General features: G+C 38.2%; 4 protein-coding genes across 6 annotated transcripts; 3 read left to right on the top strand and 1 right to left on the bottom strand.

The window, feature by feature from the left end:
* Nucleotides 1–390: 390 nt before the first annotated feature.
* Nucleotides 391–5,111, top strand: LOC111476598. Its single transcript, XM_023120367.1, has 11 exons — nt 391–787; nt 866–952; nt 1,175–1,351; nt 2,246–2,334; nt 2,812–2,900; nt 2,975–3,078; nt 3,168–3,264; nt 3,333–3,408; nt 3,529–3,643; nt 3,822–4,353; nt 4,651–5,111. The coding sequence occupies exons 1-11, from the start codon at nt 514–516 to the stop codon at nt 4,742–4,744; spliced, it is 1,734 nt and encodes a 577-aa protein (XP_022976135.1). The 5' UTR covers nt 391–513; the 3' UTR covers nt 4,745–5,111.
* A 1,144-nt stretch (nt 5,112–6,255) lies between these two features.
* Nucleotides 6,256–12,474, top strand: LOC111495046 (protein CHUP1, chloroplastic-like). Of its 3 annotated transcripts, none has more exons than XM_023146052.1 (10): nt 6,256–6,356; nt 6,791–7,467; nt 7,587–7,645; nt 7,736–8,476; nt 9,452–10,834; nt 10,927–11,058; nt 11,166–11,347; nt 11,618–11,729; nt 11,924–12,067; nt 12,248–12,474. In XM_023146052.1, exons 2-10 carry the CDS (start codon nt 7,359–7,361, stop codon nt 12,347–12,349), a joined length of 2,964 nt encoding a protein of 987 aa, XP_023001820.1. In that variant the 5' UTR covers nt 6,256–6,356; nt 6,791–7,358; the 3' UTR covers nt 12,350–12,474. The 3 variants fall into 3 exon arrangements, with proteins under 3 accessions (XP_023001820.1, XP_023002609.1, XP_023001067.1); XM_023146841.1 differs by lacking the exon at nt 6,256–6,356 and adding an exon at nt 6,589–6,674; XM_023145299.1 differs by lacking the exon at nt 6,256–6,356 and having other exon boundaries at nt 6,732–7,467.
* On the bottom strand, nt 12,425–15,276 carry LOC111478864 (uncharacterized protein At1g26090, chloroplastic). Its single transcript, XM_023123402.1, has 7 exons — nt 14,908–15,276; nt 14,401–14,544; nt 14,247–14,321; nt 13,950–14,140; nt 13,697–13,868; nt 13,202–13,621; nt 12,425–12,788 (listed from the first exon to the last, which is right to left on the bottom strand). Exons 1-7 carry the CDS (start codon nt 15,118–15,120, stop codon nt 12,657–12,659), a joined length of 1,347 nt encoding a protein of 448 aa, XP_022979170.1. The 5' UTR covers nt 15,121–15,276; the 3' UTR covers nt 12,425–12,656.
* Nucleotides 15,277–15,553: 277 nt separating this feature from the next.
* LOC111482211 (coiled-coil domain-containing protein 130-like) lies at nt 15,554–18,975 on the top strand. Its single transcript, XM_023127934.1, has 7 exons — nt 15,554–15,636; nt 16,567–16,629; nt 16,744–16,823; nt 17,189–17,297; nt 17,722–17,881; nt 18,097–18,260; nt 18,360–18,975. The coding sequence occupies exons 1-7, from the start codon at nt 15,634–15,636 to the stop codon at nt 18,726–18,728; spliced, it is 948 nt and encodes a 315-aa protein (XP_022983702.1). The 5' UTR covers nt 15,554–15,633; the 3' UTR covers nt 18,729–18,975.
* The last annotated feature ends 1,898 nt before the right edge of the window (nt 18,976–20,873 follow it).

Raw genomic sequence — 20,873 nt, 5'->3', positions numbered from 1 at the left:
GTATTTTAGTATAGGGCGAGTTTTGTCGATTCACCAGTCATGGAGGTATCATTTCTTTTCGGAAATATACTCTCTAATATGTTATAATCAACACGTACAATACTCTAATCAAAATGATTAACAATGAAGACATATTCAAATGTTATAAGTAGCCGATAATGTAGTAGTAAAATAATATTTCGAAACAAGTAACAAAGAGAGTACACGATAGCTAAAGTTATCCTAATAAAAGAATAGAAATCAAATTTATTTATTTACTTTGCAATACTTAGAAATTTAAAATGCAATTGTCAGATTTGTAAATATAATAATGTTTTTTTTTTTTTTGTTTCTTGTTTTTGCAATAAGTTTTAATATAAAATTTTGAAAGGAAAAAAAAAGTTATCGCCCTCACACAGCCAGTTCCACTACGGTCCACTGTTGACGATACCTCTCATCTTTGCATCAACGCAACGCACTCTGCCTTCTACAGACATCAAACGTACTATCCGAAAAGCCCTAATTGTCTTAGTAATGTGCTCTTCTTCTTCTTTTGCATCTACCTTCTCTCTATTCCCTGCGAAGTCGCCGTCGATTTCACGACGACGGAATGTTATTCCCCCCTACTCGCATCTATTTCTCGGCCATCTCAGGCCCACTAACTCTAAATTTCGTATTGCTGCTTCAATTACTGAAAGAGACCTCGACCTCTCGTCTTGGATTAATCCCGACCATCCCAACAACGACGGCTATGGTGGCTGGATATTTCTCAACTCTCCAACCAGCGACGCAAAAATCGGGAGACGAGGTTAATTTTACTTCATTATCACATGTTCCCCTTGATTATCTATAATTTGGTTTGTGTTTACGGTATTGTCTTTCGCAGGGGTGCCTCGTTTCGTAATAGGCGTGGTCGGGACCTCGCTTGTTGTTTTGTTCGCAGCCATTTCTCATATTTCACTATCTAGACGAGGTCAGTTGGATATCATAATTCTGTTTTCACGAAATTGGGTATCTTCCTTTAACTAGTGGTTATATTTTTTCATTGGTTGAGCTTTTCTTTCATTTCCCTTGAGTATGAGTTACAACTTGGCAAGATTTAAGTACTATCTTAGTAATGGGATTTAGTTAATGCATAATTGCATGTGGAAAATTGAAAAGATTGTTTACTTAGTGACTATGTGTCTTTTTACAGGGTTTAAGTTCCAGTGGCGTACTCCTTTGAGATCATTAGAAGGGGTATTTAGTCGTATGGAAAATGAAAGCGATCAAGGCAAAACAGTGGAGGATAGTTTAACCAATCACGACCTACCGACTGAATCTGGTGCTGAGTCTATACCTGATTCTAAGGTTTATGACGCTGTTACTTCAGGTATTCTGTTCAAACATCGATAAATCATAGATCAGGACGTATTATTACATTAAATGCCTCTTACTACTGGAATTTGAGTTGGGACCTTCTCTTTTAAGTTTGGAGATTGGCATGTTGATCGCATAGAATATAATTTTGCCTCTCAGTACTACTCTTAAATTTAGTCTTTTAAAAGCTGTTCATGAACAATAGTTTACCTCGTTTGAACATCGTTATACTCATTCACCTTATGCTGGAAAGTACGTGTTGTTTCATAGTAATGTTTGGTTGCATGGAGAAATTTGAAAGGAAAAGGTTGTGAAGTTGTTTCTTTGGAGTACTACGAGTGCATTTGAGATGAAAAAATCCCATTCCTTTGCCTGATAAGGAGGTTTTTTGGATGGAAGAATGAAAGTGAGCATATTTCATATGTATTGCTTTCCCTAGACTCGTCTGTTTCTCTATAAGATTTACCTGTTGCATCACAAGATATCGTCTGGAATTGTGTTAGTAGGTTAGTCTCTGATATGAAGAGGATTGAGCATGGTGCACTTAATGCCTTCAACTTCTCATTTTACCCCTTCTTAACTAGCATTAAGATCATGGGAAATCATAGAGGTTGGAATGGCTAAAAGTTCACTTTTTCTTCCCTGCAATAAAATGGAATATTGCAAGTAACTCCCCAGCATCATACTTCTCTTTGTATTTTCACTGATAAAACCTATGATTTGTTTGGTATCTATAGAATGATTGTTCATGATAGCTGTTGATATTTGGAGTTTACTGTCAAGATATATGTGTTTGCGTTGATTGTCAATGATTGTGACTACATATCTTGCCCTTGTGTGTTTTAGATATCTCAACTACATACAACCATGATAATCATACATTTCTTCTTATTTTAATGTATTGCAGATTCTGGAAATAAGCCTGAACGAGTTATAATTACCGTTCCTGTGGATTCTGCTCAAGATGAAGCTTTATCGATTTTGAAGAAACTGAAGGTCTGCTCAGGAATTTTTTTTTTTTTTTGTCAGTTTATAAGAAACACAAATTTAATCAAATATGGGAAAACTCTTAAGTTGGACCATGACAAGGATCAACTTAAATTTTGCTTCCTACTATATGTTGTAGATGACTACACGTATCTAGAAATTTCTACCACTTTTTTTAATTTAATTCTAAAATGAATAATTTTGAGAAGTTCTTAAAATTATGTGTATTTATGATACGAATAATTACAGTTTGGACGTATGGGTTATGTCATTGATTCTCATCAAACATAGTTTTTTAAAGCCCATGCTTTTCATAATGAAGCCAACTGCACAATACAGTTTCCCTTAAATTTTTATTTTCATGTTCTGGTGTCTGTTTGTGCATTGTTCCCCTATTATTTAGCCTTTCATTCAAGTTCATCGAGAAATAAAAGTTTAGGTCCAAGTGTGAGCATGAACATCTCAAAGAGTAGGATATATGTACAGGTTATTGAAGATGATATTGATGCTGGAGAGTTGTGTAGTAGAAGAGAATATGCAAGGTGGCTAGTTCATATGTATTCGTCACTGGAAAGGTAGAAATTAGTAAAGTTCTTTTCTGAATTAACATGTTCACCATTTAAATCATTTCCCCCATTCTCCAAAACAGGAATCCAAAACACCATATTATTCCATCAGTTTTGCTTTCTGGGTCAACAATTGCTGCCTTTGATGATATAAGTATGGAAGATCCTGATTTTGAGTCCATTCAAGGTGGGGTTTCCTTGTATTATTTTCTTGTTTGAGAGAAAGTGTTTAGTTGGTCATAGCAGTTAATGAATTAGTTCTGGACTTAATTTCAGCTCTAGCAGAAGCTGGTATCATACCCAGCAAGTTATCACCAAACTACGGATATGATGGCTTGGGAGATCGGGAGAAAACCTACTTTTTTCCTGAGAGGTACGACATCTGCATGAAATTTAGGATCTATTTGAATTCCATTTACGACCGTATCTGTAATGATGCAGGTTTGTATCTCGCCAGACCTTGATCGACTGGAAAGCCCAGTTAGATTATGAGGTTGTTCCTGGAATACTAGAACGGGTACAGAATTTCTTATTTAATCCATTACTTTTCAATTGTTTTGGAATTGTTTCCTCTTTAAACTACATATAACCAATGATTATCAGTGTGTCATTGCTTTTGACTTTTTCTACAGTCCAGATATCAAGTACAAAGGTGGGTTTTATGGACTTGAAGGAGATCAGTTCAGAAGCATCCCCACAATTGTTCATGGATATTTTAGCTGGGGAGAGCAGCATTCACAGAAAAGTTTTTGGTATTCCTTTTATCCTCGTTATTCTGTTCTGTCTACTCAGGAAGTTATTAGGTTTTATTTTTTTATAATAATGTCTCATATTGAAAACTGTACAAAAATTGGGGGTGGAGCTTAAGAGTTATGTACATTTTATGTTGCCTCTAAGAAAACCTCTGAATGTTATATCTTCTGTTCACAGGTCAAATCAAACGGTTTCAACCGAACAAGCCTTCAACAAAAGCACAAGTAGCAGTTGCACTGGTAAGTGGCAGGATGGCAGAAGCAATCTCCTTTGAATTATCAAGACTGGAATCAGAGAGTTCTGCTAGAAAAGCTGAGATAGAAGATATCAAGTTGGAATTATTAGAAAGAGGAGACATACAAAGGTATTGGGATAAGAAGCTAACTGAGGAGAAAGAACGCCTGATCAAGGTGGAGGAGCTTTATCTTACCGCTATCAGTGATTTGGGAGAGGAGAAGATGGTTCAAGAGAAGTTTTTTTCTGAGTATTTAAAGGAGAAGGCATCTATAAACTGTCAGAGGCAATTGCTTCTCAGCCTTAAGGAAGAAGTTGATGGGATGACAGAAAAGCTTCTTTCTGAGACATCTATATGTGAGGCAGAGAAGAGTGAGCTACACAATATGCACGCCCGTTTACAGAGCCAGCTTGAAGTAATGCTTGATACGAAATCTGTGCTTGAAGCTGAGAAAGAAGCTCTCCGTATTCTTAGGTAATTGACTTTTTAGTTCATCTTGTCCTAGCTTATTTCTTTTTTACTTTTGAAATATTCCTTCTTGCCTGTCTAAATTACTGTCTTAGTTATTCCTTCGTGAGGTACGTGTTGTGCAAGTACCAGGACTGTTAGCCCTTTAGAAATGGGCAACAATATGGATTATATGTGCTATAGAAGCTGTTGTAGCCTTTCGGTTGACAATACGAAATCGTTTAGAAAATAGCCTATGTCTGTATGCAAAAGCTGAGGTTTGGAAACTCAGCTATCTTTTATTTTTTATACCATTGCATGCAGATCTTGGGTAGAAGATGAAGCAAGGAAGAGTCAAGCTCGTGCAAAGGTTCTTGAGGAGGTCGGACGAAGGTGGAAATGGGACGATCAAGCTTGAATTTTCTCACATACTGCGATGTAAAGTTGACCCCAAGTTCATTCATAAGTTTTTTTTGGATATGAAACAGAGTTCGTGTCGTATTTTTGCTAGTATATTTGCGAAGTCGAATCAGGATTACAACATCTTGCTGTCGTAACAGAATTGATCATAAATCAATTCAGATTGAGAATTCAAGCTTAGTTTCATTTTCACTCAGAAGATAAAGCTTTTGCTTATAGTCTCTAGAATTTGTTGCTCCTCTGTTTGTCTCCCATGCATCGGGTCCTATTTCAAGCCATTCTTTTTACAGATCTTTAATTGTAACTTCGATGGCACTGTCCTGATGAATTTCAGTATGCAATCTCTTTCATGTTTTCAATGATTAGAGCTGGAATTGATTTTGAGCAAATGTACATTGTTCTATCTTCCACGGGGACCAATGAGGTCCACAAATACAGCGCTCTTGGATGACATAGATTGGCTGCTACTGTGACATCCGGGTTCTCTTATTTATGACCTCGAAAGCAACCTCTCCCGGCATTCTCAAACTTTGGCTCACTAATGTTCTCTAGTTGGTTTAGATTCTCAAATTTCTTGTTAAATCCCAAGTTGATTATAGAGGGGAATGAAACATTTTTTATAAGCGTGAGGAAATCTCTCTTTAGTAGACATGTTTTAAAACTATGAGGCTGACGATGATATGTAACGGCTTAAAACGGTATCAGAGCTAGATATCGGGTGGTCTGTTAGTGAGAATGCTGGGGCTTCAAGGGGTGGATTGTGAGATCCTTTATCGGTTGGAGAGGGGGACAAAACATACTTTATTAAGGGTGTGAAAATCTCTCCCTAACAGATATATTTTAAAATCGTGAGGCTAGCGACGATGCGTAACGAGCTAATACGGACAACATCTGCTAGCAATGAGCTTGAACTATTACATTTTTCCTTCTGCAACCCTATGGGCAAATATCACTCTACAATCAGTTCAAATGTCAAGATCTCACCTTTTCATAACTTGCTTATCTAATGTTGGTTTAAAATGTCTATAATTGCTTAAAGAAAGTATTTTGAGTAAAAAAGAAGTTGTTAAAACACTAGAAATTACTAGAAACGAACTTTTCTACTTCCCATCATCTTATCACCTCGTTCTAAAATTGGAGGTGGATTTTACTTGTGCATAATCCTTAAACCAAAAGGATTCAATATGGGGGCAATAGGTTACAGCGCATCGCACGCTAAGTTTTTGAACAATGATAGCAGCTGACAGAAGTGTTAGATGAAAGTGTCCCACATTGGTTAAGTTAGGGAATGGTCATGAGTTTATAATCTAAGAATATACTCTTCATTGGTATGAGGCATTTTGGGGAACCCTAGAGCAAAATCATGAGAGCTTATGCTCAAAGTGGACAATATCATACCATTGTAGAGAGGCGTATTCGTCTAACCCGAACAAGAAGTACGAGAGACATGTCAAAAAGGGTAAAGGCATTTGTTTGGCGCTTGACAGCATGGTTCCATATGCATCGGTCCACTGCAGCCAACGGCCAAGAATTAAATTTCAGCCTTGCCTTCGCTACCCAAACCTACCCTTCAACCCATCGTGTCCATCTTCGTCCACACTCGTTCTGTGGTAAGCTTTAACGCACCATTTTCTTAATGTAATTTAAGGTTGGCCCCTCCAACCCCTTTGAAAACTTTCCTCTAGATGCTGCATATCAATGTCAAATAAACAATTTGAAGTTATACTCTCAACCCCCATTTGATTGTTTTTTTGGGTTCTTCTCTGGAGGGTAGCAGCTTTTGAGCTTAATGATTTTCTTTCCTTAACAACTCTTAAGCAGGGTATATTACAGACCCATTAGATTATAAGATTGTTAGATGACTTTGGTTCATTAATTAGGCTGGAAGCTGTCGAAGTTAAAGAGTTTGACAAACACCCACCAATTAGGTAGCCAAGAGCCAGCGGGAACATTTGTATTTATTGGGACAAGTGAAAGTTTGTTCTCTTCTTTACCCACAATTTAACTCTCCTGGGCTTTAATCCCCTTCATTCTTTTGATGCAGATATAGACAGAACTCGGATAAGAAAGGGAGTTCATCGGCCGGACGTTTTCCTTCAAATTCAACAGTGACTACCGTCTCTTTCAGCTTTGTTTTTTTGGTGTTATTGCTCTGTGCTCAATCCTTTGAACGAGTGGTGTTACTTGTTAAATGCCCACAAATTCATGGGAGGCAATCCTTTTGGAGAGAGATTGGCCACTCGTTATTAGTGGTTACCGTGGCTCTTAGCTAGTTAGCATCAGAATTTGTCTTAAACTTCAAGTCGTTGAAAACTTTCGGCATACAAGCCAAGTCTGCTGCTTTAGTATCCATAAACATGAGAAGATGGTAATGTTTGATTGAAACATGGCCATTGAATTTGCGTCTTAATTGAAAAAACTGGCCTGGTTTCTGGTTAAAACCCTCATTAGGATTGTACTGCTGCACTACTTTCGGCTTGTCTGCATTTTAGGGGTTCCATTGGTTTTGAAATGATAGCCATGGAGGTGGGGAGGAATGGACAATACAGCTTCGAAGAAGAACTGGGCTGTCTCAACTGGAAAGCGAAAATGTTTATGTCAGTATTTGCTTGATGGTACTCAGGCTAGGGCTTTTGGTTGCTGCTTCAGTTGCAGCCTATGCAGTAAGGCAGCTCAATGTTAAAAACTCAAACTCGGTCGCCTCGGTCAACAAGCTCACCGGTATTCATATGTTTGAACTGCGTTTTACTCTTCTTTCATCAGCTTTTGTCTCATTTATATTGCTGGATAAGTTGTATATGTTGTCTGATATATTGAAATTATTCCTGTTTGTTGCTTAGAAAATGGTGAAGAGAAGGAGGAGGTTAAACATTCTAACCATGGCTTCAAAGATGATTATGTAAGTAGATGTTCATAACTTACCAGATTTTTTACAATTTCTAATCTTGGAATCATCTTGTTTAACTGAAAGAGCTTTCTTTTATACTAGGGGGAAGAAGAGGAAGAAGAAGTCAAGTTAATTAGTAGCGTATTCGATCAAGTTCCTGTTTATATAACTGAAGATGAAGAGATTTTACCTGAATTTGAAGACCTTCTTTCTGGGGAGATTGAATTTCCATTACCTGAAATTGATGACAATAAAGCTGGGAAGGATAGAGCCTATGAAACTGAGATGGCAAACAATGCGAGTGAACTCGAGCGATTGCGCAGCTTAGTAAAGGAATTGGAGGAGAGGGAAGTAAAGCTTGAAGGCGAATTGCTCGAATACTATGGATTGAAAGAACAGGAATCCGATGTTACAGAGTTACAGAGACAGCTCAAGATCAAGACAGTAGAGATTGATATGCTTAATATTACCATTAGCTCTTTTCAGGCTGAAAGGAAGAAGCTTCAAGAAGAGATTGCACAAGCTGCTACAGTGAAGAAGGAGTTGGAATTTGCAAGGAATAAGATCAAAGAGTTGCAGAGGCAGATACAGCTTGATGCTAACCAAACAAAAGGGCAGCTATTATTACTCAAGCAACAAGTTTCTGGTCTACAGGCAAAGGAGCAGGAAACTATAAAAAAGGATGCTGAAATAGAAAAGAAGTTGAAAGCTGTAAAGGAATTGGAGGTTGAAGTTATGGAACTTAAGCGGAAGAACAAAGAGCTTCAGATCGAAAAGCGGGAGCTGACTATTAAACTAGATGCTGCTGAAAATAGAATCTCGACCCTGTCGAACATGACAGAGGTAAGAACTAGAAATAGCTCTTACGCTTCTTTATCCATTTTTATGTTTCGATCCCAAAAAAAAGTAGATATGCAGTACATAGATATTGAGCTGGTGGAGTAAGATACCTATAGAGTAATCAATGTCTGTTTCAATTAAGCAGCATAATCTGATGGTCTTGTCGGATGGAACAAGTGTATGTTTTTTGCTTTAATGTTCTTTAGATATTAGCTCATACGGATTGGGGTTGCATGTTAAGAAATTAGGAAATAGGATAACCTCAAGGAAATATTGTTTACGCATAGGATTGAAATTGTAATAGTCCAAGCCCATCACTAGCCGATATTGTTCTTTTTGGGCTTTCTCCAAGGTTTTAAAACGCGTCTACTAGAGAGGGGATTCCACACCCTTATAAGGAATGCTTTGTTCCCCTCTCCAATGGATTTGGAATCTCATAATCCACCCCTCTTAAGGGCCTAGCGTCCTCGCTGGCACACTGCTCAGTGTCTGGCTCTGATACCATTTATAATAGTTCAAGTCCACTGTTAGCAGATATTGTCCTCTTTGGGCTTCCCCCAAGGTTTTAAAACACGTCTGCTAAGGAGAGGTTTCCATATTTTTATAAGGAATGTTTCATTCCCCTCTCCAACCGATGTGGGATCTCACAATCCACCACCCATGAGAGTCTGACGTTCTCGCTGGCACACTGCCTGGTGTTTAGCTCTGATATCATTTGTAACAGCCTAAGCCCACCGCTAGCAGATATTGTCCTCTTTGGGCTTTCTCGTCTGGGCTTCTTCTCATGGTTTTAAAACACGTCTGCTAGGGAGAGGTTTCCACATATTTATAAGAAATGCTTCGTTCGCCTCTCTGGGCAACGTGGGATCTCACACATTTATAAGAAATGCTTATAGTTTTATCTCAAGAAGGCTTGGCTTTTTATTGGAAAAAGGTTTTGAGTGCCCATTTTTCTTACAACGTCTTACACTGTTGCAGAGTGAATTGGTATCCCAGACTAGAGAGGATGTCAACAATTTAAGGCATACAAATGAGGACTTAATAAAGCAAGTTGAAGGACTTCAGATGAATAGGTTCAGTGAAGTTGAAGAGTTAGTGTACCTTCGATGGGTCAATGCATGCTTGAGATATGAACTTCGCAATTACCAAGCTCCTACAGGAAAAGTATCAGCTCGTGATCTCAACAAGAATTTGAGCCCAAAATCTCAGGAGAAGGCTAAACAACTCATGTTGGAGTACGCAGGATCGGAACGTGGACAAGGAGACACAGATCTCGAAAGCAACTTCTCCCAACCATCTTCTCCTGGAAGTGAGGATTTTGACAATGCTTCAATTGATAGTTCTTTCAGTAGATATAGTAGCCTCAGTAAGAAACCTAGCTTGATCCAGAAGTTGAAGAAATGGGGTGGTAGAAGCAAAGATGATTCTAGTGTCGTTTCTTCACCAGCCAGATCCTTTTCTGGTGGTTCTCCGAGCAGGATGAGCATGAGTCAGAAGCCAAGGGGTCCATTAGAAGCATTGATGCTTAGAAATACAAGTGATAGTGTTGCAATCACCTCATTCGGTACGATGGAACAGGAAGTTCCCGACTCTCCAGGCACTCCGAATCTCCCAAGTATCAGAACACAGACTCCTAACGACTCCTTGAATTCGGTTGCATCATCATTCCAACTTATGTCTAAATCTGTTGGAGGAGTGTTAGATGAGAAATATCCAGCTTACAAAGATCGACATAAGTTGGCATTAGCAAGAGAGAAGCAAATTAAGGAAAGGGCTGATCAGGCAAGAGCAGAGAGGTTTGGCAATATTTCAAATTCAAATTTGAACCCTGAATTTAAAGGCAAGACTGAGAGAGACAGACCTGTTGTTTTGCCGCCAAAACTTTCTCAAATAAAGGAAAAACCAGTTGTATCCAGTGATGCTGCTGATGTATCAGGTGAAAATAAGAAGATTGAATCTTCAACAATCAGCAGGATGAAGCTAGCAGAGATTGAGAAGCGTCCTCCACGGGTACCTAAGCCACCACCAAAACCATCGGCAGGTGCTTCTGTAAGCACGAATCCTAATCCTCGGGGTGGTGTACCAGCTGCTCCACCTCTTCCACCTCCACCACCTGGTGCCCCACCACCTCCTCCGACCGGTGGACCACCTCGTCCACCTCCTCCTCCAGGGAGCTTAGCTAAAGGTGTAGGTGGTGATAAGGTTCATAGAGCTCCTGAGTTAGTTGAATTCTATCAGTCACTGATGAAACGAGAAGCAAAGAAGGATACTCCTTTGCTTTCTTCTACATCATCTAATGTATCTGATGCTAGAAGCAACATGATTGGAGAGATTGAAAACAGATCATCATTCCTCATAGCGGTGAGTAGATCATCATTTTTCCATTAATGTTGCATTGTATAGGTTAATACCTGTACTAATTGGACAGTGGTTACTTCGTTTACTAAATCCAGGTAAAAGCAGATGTGGAAACTCAAGGTGATTTTGTTATATCATTGGCAGCTGAAGTTCGAGCAGCTACATTCTCTAATATAGAGGATGTCGTGGCGTTCGTAAATTGGTTAGATGAAGAGCTATCGTTCTTGGTACGACATTTGCTGTGTAATTTTGTTGTACAGCTCGTTCTCTAGTCTGGACTCTCCATATTGTATCTCCTTGTTTTATAGTGTACTTTCTTTTGTGTTTGATTAAGGTCGATGAAAGGGCAGTTCTGAAGCACTTTGATTGGCCAGAAGGAAAAGCGGATGCTTTGAGAGAGGCGTCTTTCGAATATCAGGACCTAATGAAGTTGGAGAAGCGGGTCACCACGTTTGTTGATGAACCTAAACTCCCATGTGAAGCAGCTTTGAAGAAAATGTACTCCTTGCTTGAGAAGTAAGTATCTCTTGTAACGACATGGTTCTTATTGGAGATGGAATTTGGAAATCCGCATCTTTGTCATGTCAAGTAGTTCGATCACCATCCGGGATTCTCGTAAAGTTAGCTCTCGAGTATTTAGTATGATAACTGTTAGAAACTTTACTGGTTTACCTTAAAACAGAAACATATGCATTACTTTGTGCTGCCATTGCCACCATTGAGAACATAGTTTTTTCACTTCGTGTTGTCATCTCCAATCATTGTTTTTGGTTCATCTTTTGGCAGGGTTGAGCAGAGTGTCTATGCGCTTCTACGCACAAGAGACATGGCTATCTCGCGATATAGAGAGTTCGGAATTCCAGTTGATTGGTTGTCTGATACAGGAGTTGTTGGAAAGGTATAACTTTGAGAAGTTCAATATTTTCTGAGTTGAGAAATTTGGATCTTGAGTTTAGTTAGCATTTTAGCTAAGGTACTGCGACTTGCTAATATCTCGTTACGATCTTGAAATGCTAGTTAGTATTGAACCGTCTCTTTGATACTCATAAACGCCTCAAAATGTTTAACGTAGTCATACTTTTATAAGTGCAGATTAAGCTCTCATCCGTACAATTAGCAAGAAAGTACATGAAGCGTGTAGCATCAGAACTAGATGCAATGAGTGAACCAGAGAAGGAGCCAAACAGAGAGTTTTTGGTCTTGCAAGGCGTCCGTTTTGCTTTCCGTGTTCATCAGGTATATTTTACGTGCCACCATCATTCATCAGTCGATCAACTGCATTTCAAATTTGAATGTTGTTTCCAATCAAATTCTAACTGATGAACAAATTTTGATACTCTTTTTACCTGAAGAGCCTTTATAGTATTTGAAAACATTACAAGTGTAGCTGACATATTGGATTTAATATGTTTCCAGTTCGCAGGAGGCTTCGACGCCGAGAGCATGAAGGCTTTTGAAGAGTTGAGGAGCCGAGTTCATACAACACAGATAGGAGATGACAATAAGCAAGAAGCCTGAATTTCTCATTCAAGTTCATCATCCTAATTTAATTTCAGCAATCATATCATACCTGTAACTCAACGCTACAACAGATAGAAATGAATGGGAAATAAAATTATCTTTTGATGCCTCATTTTAAACAATATCAAGTCAAATTGCAAATTTTCTGCCCCAATCGAAGCCCTGCACTATTTTTTTCCTCTGAATATTTTGTATCCTAAACCTTTTGGCAGATTATAATCATTGTACATTTGCCTTATGACCCTTGAACAGGGCCTTGGTTAATTGACAATTACTTTGATTTGAGTCTGTGTGATTGATTACATCAACGCATTGTGATCACAAGACTTCTGTCCATGAACTTGGCACCACCCACCTTCCCTTGAATTTCTTTAGGCAGAGAAATTACACGCCTCTGATCCCCAGCTTCCACCAATAGCTCAGATCCTCCCCTATACTGCATTTTCAAATAATGGAACTAATGATTACATGAAAAGTTATTCTGCTACAAATCTAGAGTCTGAGAAACGTACATCCGAAAGATAGAATATAGTCAATTGTATCGTTATTTGAGCACTTGAGCATTAACCAAGTCTAATGCATGCTCAATGGATCATTATTTAATGCTAAACTCATAGCTCCTTGCAGAGGAGGATATTCGCTCGCCCCATTTCTAACTCAATAGATAAGTCATTCCAAGTTTCCTACCCCTTAGGCCCTTAATATCTTCTCTTTTAATTTTAGGAATATGAAAGACATATCAGATCATTTGAGCAAGTTTTCCAATGGAAATCCTCAAAGGGATGGAAGAACATTCAAGAGCATTCATCAATAAGGTAGAGAACCCACTAATAGAGAGAATGAACGTGCCTGGTAAAGCCTGATTTCTGACTTCTCGAAGCCTGGCATGAGAAGTGTAACTGATTTGTTTCCAGGATCGAATTTGACAGGTGATAGCAGATTGCTGGAGTGGCTTTTGGACGAAGAAAGAAGGTTCCTCGGGCCTTTACTTGATGCATCAGGAAGAACTGTGTTCCAATCTACAGGGGAACCAACTGAGATCTGTGGCATAAAGGCCAAAGGCAAGGGTAAAAAATTCTCCTTCAATCTAGCAGCTGATTCTGCATCCAAGCCTGAAGAAATGGAAGCAAATGCACCAGAAATTTGTGCACCAGCTTGAATAGTGCAACCCCAGTACCGCAATGCAGACTTCACAGAGGCAGGACTAGTCGGGTCCATCACTATGAAGCAGCTAAATCTTCTTGGCTCTGCAATTGCAGAAGATCCTTTCTGCACCATGAATGACCATTAAACAATTCCGCAAGTTTCATTCATATTCTTTGACAAGAATGCAAACCAATTTACCTCTAACATGTGTTCCAGTGCCTGCCATGTATCGGTACTGGTTCTACCACTGAGATGGGAGCCTGGGCTGCTTATATTCATGGCTTCATCAACAAGCCTCAGAATTGAAGGAGTAGCCAACCTCCCAAGATCAGTTTTTTCAGCAATACTCCTCAGATATTTTAAGTACAACCTATCCAAAATTCTTTTAGTAATACAGTTTCTTTTTCCTCAAATTTGCACAGGGGAGGTGTAGAGAAAGAGCATCTCAAACCTTGCTTTACTGGTTGCTCCGATCATCCTTATCGTTTCTTCGGTGCAGATACCGTCATATACTACTATGTCATATTTAGCTTTTTGGTCTGTTTGGGCCATAATACCTGAGAACCCAAGAAATCTCTCAAGCTGAAGTACTGAAAAGATAGAATCCATTCCTGGGAGTATCCCAAGCTCTTCTCCAACAACCTATTAAAACATTAAAAAGATACATAGAAAAACCTCCAAAAGTTAAAATACTGAAATGCAATCTAGCATTTTATAATGCAACATATTCTAAGGTTCACATACCTACCCCTTCAAGAGTTCCTTGTGTCATATTAAGAGGGGAATCAGCTTGCTTTAGCCGTTTAAGAGGTTCAAGAAGCATCTGTGATCATTGACAAGATAAGTCTGAAACCCAAAGCAGAACCATGATGACAGAAAGAGAAGTGAACGGAAAAACACACTTGAGTGGTTTCCAACCTAACAGCTGAAAGGTTGTGACTGCATTCAACGGGAGAACTTCCAATTTTGCAATCAAGAAGATACTCAGGAGTAGCGTCTTGATTATGTATCACCAGGCATGTTCGCAGTCCAGACAATGCAAAGTGCTGATAATCCATCAAATCAAGAGAAAATACATAAATGGAAAATAATTAAATCTGTGCACAAATTTTCAGAGAGTACTTTAGAATGGTAAGACCCCAGGAACATAATACATCTTTCAATTAGCTTAAGAATGGCTCCCCATCGATATAAATCATCACGGATCCATAAATTCCATTCCCATGCTTAATAGTTCATGTTTAAATCTGGAATGCGAGCAATCCAGAATAAACATCTCTAATTTCCAAGCATAGAAGTAGGATAAAAAAGCCAGAACTCAACAACTTCATAAAAAGCATGGATCAAAAAGTAGTCAAGAAAATCAAACGCCTAAAAAGCTGAGTCCAAAAAACACACAATACACACACCCGAGCGGCGAATACTGCGGAAGTAGTCTTTCCTGAGCCGCCTTTGCCAAGAAAAGTGAGCATCCTGGGTTGGTTTTGAGAAGAAACGTCCGTAACCTCTTTTGAAGCCTCAATGGCCATAGATCTTCTTCTACATGGAGCTGTTCTTGTTCGAATTGAGATGGGAATTGGGTGCCCGAAGAAAGAAGCAGAGAAGAGCAGAGACGACGCCATAGATATCGGAAACTGCAACAATGTTTGCGTAGGTGGGTGGAGTCGCTGGCTGCGTTTATATAGGCATAGCCAAACATAAGCATGTGAAGTAGCTAACGCTATTCCTCTGGCAACGCCATTTTGGCACTTCCCGCTCTGCCGCTATCGCCTAACCAAAAGGATTATGTTTTACCAGAAATTAAGGATATAAATTAATTCTTAAAAAAGAAAACTAAGCTCAACCGAGTTGGGTAAATGGGCCGACGGACGTTACGACGAAAATGAAGTCCAGCCCAAATAAATATTTCGTGGGCCCATTACAAGAAAAATGAGCCCACATGTTGAGGACCACTGGGCCCATGATTATTCCGTAGGCAAGCCCCCCATCCTTATTCCCAGGAAGGAACTCGAAAAAGTAGTATATAAACATGCGGTGCCCATTCAATCCAACGGGTTTACGAACGATTGCTTGTTTCATTCAATTCGCACCTTGAAATTGGGAATAGAAGTTGAGGGAGCTGACCGCGATTCATAATGGTATGTGATTTCGTTTCTCGATTCCTAGGGCTTCTTTTTTTTTTTTGCTACGTGATCTAATTTAATGTGTTTGTAGAAATCAGGGTTTGGAATCGGTTTTGTTAGTCCGATCGTTTGCCCTATGTCGATCGGTTATCATTAGGCTTTTTCTTATTTTGAAGACTTAGCGGGTGTATTTGGGAATTGATTCTATCATTGGATATCGTTTTTCCGTCGGTGATGTAAATGATTCTGATTGTTGAAGTTACTGTCTTTCATAATTGTTTTAGATCGGGAATCGTAGAACGTTGTTGGATTTAACCTGAAAATGGTTTTCTGGAGATGTTTCATGCATGGATTATGCCAAATAATTTAGGACTGTCTTGGAAAACTTTTTTCGAGTCCGTGTTCTTTATATGCAACTTTACTCATAACATTGGAAGAAGAAGAACTTCATGTCAATTTGTCAGAACACATTGAATTCTGAACGGGAATCATGATTTTTGTGTCATTTTCTAAAAAACGGTTAATTAAAATGGTTTACATAGAGATACTGGATATCTATTGAATGAATTAGGCAATTGAGTGATTAGGTAGAAGATTATTGAATCTGTTGTTGGATTTGACATGAATGGCTGAGTATCTCAAACTTGAATTTAAGGTAACTCTTGAATTAGCTAGGCAACTTCTTTTGTCCTTTTCGTTATAAATTTTAGTGGATTGTATTTCATATTAAATTTTTTTCTGGGTAGTCAATCAACTTGGTATGCTAGTTGGATCATGTGTATATGTATATTTATAATTGTCTTTTTGTTGGTCTGTTTTACGGCATCAAATTGTTGGTTTTTCCTTTCAGAAAAAGTTAATAAATGAATGAAATATAAATAGATGATCAGCAATACATGTTGAATTATTGAGGCTTATAAAACTTTATTGGTTTGCATTTTTCAGTCTTCACTTGCAGCTGCGAGAGCAGACAACTTTTACTATCCACCAGAATGGACCCCAAAACAGGTACATTTCTTATTCAATCATATTAGTTCAATAAATTTTCTCCCAAGGAAATTTCAATGTCCTAACATAGATGCACAGATTTTCAGATTCTCACGATGAATTTTCCTTTTTCAGGGGTCTTTGAACAAATTTCATGGTCAACATGCTTTGAGAGAGAGAGCAAGGAAATTGGACCAGGGCATCTTGATAATAAGGTAGGTAGTTAATGTGATATCGTTTTTGGAAAATCTTGGCTTGGGATTGATGATTTTATTTGATTATGTGAAAGCCATGAATATCGTCAACAGTATGAGGTGATAGACGGTTTACCTTTGGAATAGGCATTCCTTTCATAACAAGTTCTTTAGTTTTTAATAAAAAAATTTGAAGTGTGGGGAATGGTTAGAAACCATCCGCCTATGGGAGGCCTCCTTAGCTTGGTGCTTCAACACCGTTGCCTACGTGCCCTTTTTAAAACAGGGGTTATGTTATTTTTTGAAAAAATAGAGTGAGATTTCCATGTCGATGATTTAATTTGTGGATTGTGTTTCTCTAATCAATTGGAGTGTTTTTTTTTTAGGTTCGAGATGCCTTACAATATATGGTGTGGTGGCTGCAACTCAATGATAGCAAAGGGTGTTAGATTCAATGCAGAGAAAAAGCAAGTTGGAAACTATTATTCTACAAAGGTATTGTTCTTGGCTGATTGTGACATATTTGCTTTTGGTACTAGTTTTGAAGGTTGTATTATGCAACGAAACTGTGACCACATACTTTTACACACACACACAATGTTTTACTCGTTTTCTTTCACTTGGTTTTATCGTTGGATTTTAGCAATCGATATATGCACATACATTCTTGCCTATTGTTCACATGCAATATTTATTTATTTATTGTTCACATTTGTCTTGGTAAGTTTGATTTTTGCCCCATGTGCATGAAACTCGTTTAGTAGAGCATTTCTTTGTTTCTGCTGCTAACCTAATTGGTAACTAAAAACTTCCTTCTTTAATTGGTGTTGGCTCTCCCCTTGTCTTTCTCCAAGTGGGGTATAGAAATCACACCGAACTAGCTCTTGAATGACTAATATTCTCTTCTTTCTCCTTTCAGATATGGAGCTTTACTATGAAAGCAGCATGCTGTAGACAAGAGATTGTTATTCAGACTGATCCAAAAAATTGCGAGTATGTGATTATTAGTGGTGCACAACGGAAAACTGAGGAATATGACATTGAGGATGCAGAAACCCTTGAACTCCCTGCGGATGAAGGTGATGATTGTTTAACATTAATAACATTTGTTTATCAGTGACACTAAACTTCACTGTCTTTTCATTGGGTTTCATTTTTAAATTTCCTTGTCTTGTAATTTACAAGTTGACATCATCATGCATGTCTGTAAGGATAGTCTCACTGCATAAATTGAAAGGTGGTGGTTTAATCCTTCAGAATGTTATTGAAACCTTTTCTAATATATTTTCTACAGAAAGGGGTAAGCTTGCAGATCCATTTTATCGACTTGAACACCAGGAAAAAGATATGCAGAAGAAGAAAGAAGCTGAGCCAGTATTGGTTCGCCTCCAGCGACTCTCAGATTCTAGGCATGCAGATGACTATACTCGGAACAGAACACTTCGAGCTCAGCTCAGAGTATGTCATCTCATTGTTACCATGTTTCTCATCTCTTTCTGTTCTGCTTTTAACAACTTCGAATGACTATGCTTGATACACTTGCATCCATCTTCTCAGGGTCAAAAGAAGAGAATTGCTGAAGAAGAAAATGCTTCACGGAAGATGGGCCTCGGTATACGATTACTTCCAGCAACTGAAGAAGATTCTTCAACTGCAGCTCGCATGAAGTTCTCTTCAAAATTTGAGAAGAACCGTAGGAACAAACGGGCACTGATTCATGCTTCCTCAATATTTAATGGATCATCCAGTTCTTCCATGCCTGATAAGAAACGATTGGACCTGGAATCCAAGCGAAGGAAAATCTGTGCTTCCGCAGCTTCAAGCATATTGACAGGTGGTTTCAAGCCATCATCTTGGTCACGAAGTGCTGCTCCAGCTACTTTAAGCAGACTGGAAGGAACTTCTGTCACTGCTAGACGACTGTAGTGTGAATGGTCTTCAAATTCAGGTCTAGCTTGTTTGTTCAATATGTACATAGATTTCATGTGGGCGGACCTATCTGAAATTCTTTCTAGAATCCCATTGTAGTATATTGGGTTTCATTTCTGGCGAATCTGCACTGTGCAGAAAAAATTTATATGCATCTTCATTTGCTTCTCTTAAAATCTTTGTATCCACCTTGTACAACTTTTGCACTTGGATGAATTAATATCTGCTGTGTATTACTGGCGGCGGAGGGGATATCTTTACTCTGTTAACAGCGACTGAAGTAAAGAGAAACAGGCAGACTCTTAAAAGTTCAGATTCTCCTTCACTTTTCTGGTACCCGATATGTTTGCATTTAAAAATAGGACATGTTCTTAGTTAGACAATACTGTCAGACCCTGAATCGCCTATCACTGACCGTAGGATCACGTAACTGTGGTTAAAACTTAACCCAAAGTAACTAACCTGATTATGATAAAAGGCAGGACAGTGGAGAGTTGCCGTCTGTCAGTTCACTTCCAGTACATCCAAAGCGCCATCAAATGCAATGGACAACCCTCCTTCCCAACCCCAAGAGAAAGAGGAAAAAGAACCCCCTGAAATAAGATCTCTGCTTTTATGGGATGCTGTTTCTTAGCTTAACAATGCAGCATTTTTCATGTTCACTTTCTATTGAACAGTCTCTTTCATTGTATTGTGCTTTTTTCTTTTCTTCTCATTCTAAGTGGGTGGTAACCAAGAATATCTTGCATCATATGAATTTTTCCAAGCTTTCAGATCAGTTCTGGTTAAACAGTCTGTTTTCTTCCTGTTTTTTTTGTCCCCTCTCTCTCTTATAGTTAATTGTAGTTTTGATTAGAATCATTTTTATTTTTATCTCTCTCTAAGAAACGTGTTTTAAAATAGTGAGGTTGACCATCATGTGTAATAAATCTCACATTGGTAGTTGGACCGTCATATGTAATGAATCTCACATTGGTTAAGTTGGAGAGGAAACGTAACATTTCTTATAAGTGTATGAAAACCTCTCACTAATAAACGATACATAACGAGTGAAAGCAAACAATATTTTCTACCGATAAACTTGAACAGTTAGACCAAGCAACATGTTGCTACAAGGAGTGTGCAAAAAAGAAATATGTCACATCAACTAGAAATGGCATGCCCTTATGCTTGACTTTTTTAGGCCTCCTATCAGTCACTTTTGCATATCTGTTTTCTCCTCTCCACGTACACTCTAATCTGTGGTATATATGGTCAGTCCATCCCTTTCACTTTACCCTCTCAGCACTCACTTCCCCTTTCCTAATTAAGCGTTGTTTATTGATGTTCCCTTTTCTTCAAATACTGAATAAGCCCGTAACCAACAAACAATGGAGGGCTCCTCCTGAACTTATTGCTGTTTTCATATCAATGGCCACCTACCTACACAAAGGTACTTCTGCTTTCATATTTTGCTTTTTTCTTTTCTATCCATAACTCCTTTGTTTCTTCTCATCGAGTCCTCCTTTGTTTCTTCTCATCGAGTCCTCCCTCACACCATTAGGCATATCAACATCTCAACAATTTTATAACTTAGTTTGGTCTACAACCTTTTCCTTACCGCTATGACAAATCCAAATTTGTGTTCCTTTCAGCCTTTCATTCTAATCAATGAAAACTTCAGTCTCCACCCATAATAGAAAATTTCAGCCTTTTAGGGTTCCAGAAATCATTTGGTTGGGTTCATGACCCTAACAATCAGAATTCGCAACTCAATTCAATCTAATACAACTCTCTGTTTTTAAATTGATGGTCGGTTGTCTTCTTTTAAATTATTTTTAAAAACTTCTAATTGTCCACAATAAAAATTACGTTAATAACTAAAATCTCGTAAAGTTCTAAGTATCAAACATTTTCAAGTCACAATACATCCTACATCCTTAACATCAGTTAAAAATGTCTAATAATCTTCATTTTTATAATCGTCTTAAAAGGAATGAGTTGAACTGTAATCCTATTATTTTTTAGTTACCTGCAGACCCACCAAAAATTCCAATTTTCTAAAAATTCAACCCGTTTTAATCTGATGAAAAAAAAAAAAAAAAAAAAAAAAAAAAAAAAAAAAAAAAAAAAAAAAAAAAAAAAAAAAAAAAAAAAAAAAAA

This window comes from Cucurbita maxima, unplaced genomic scaffold (genome assembly GCF_002738345.1).
Source record: "Cucurbita maxima cultivar Rimu unplaced genomic scaffold, Cmax_1.0 Cma_Scf00001, whole genome shotgun sequence".
Classification (NCBI taxonomy): domain Eukaryota; kingdom Viridiplantae; phylum Streptophyta; class Magnoliopsida; order Cucurbitales; family Cucurbitaceae; genus Cucurbita; species Cucurbita maxima.
This window is presented reverse-complemented; position numbering and strand designations above follow the sequence as displayed.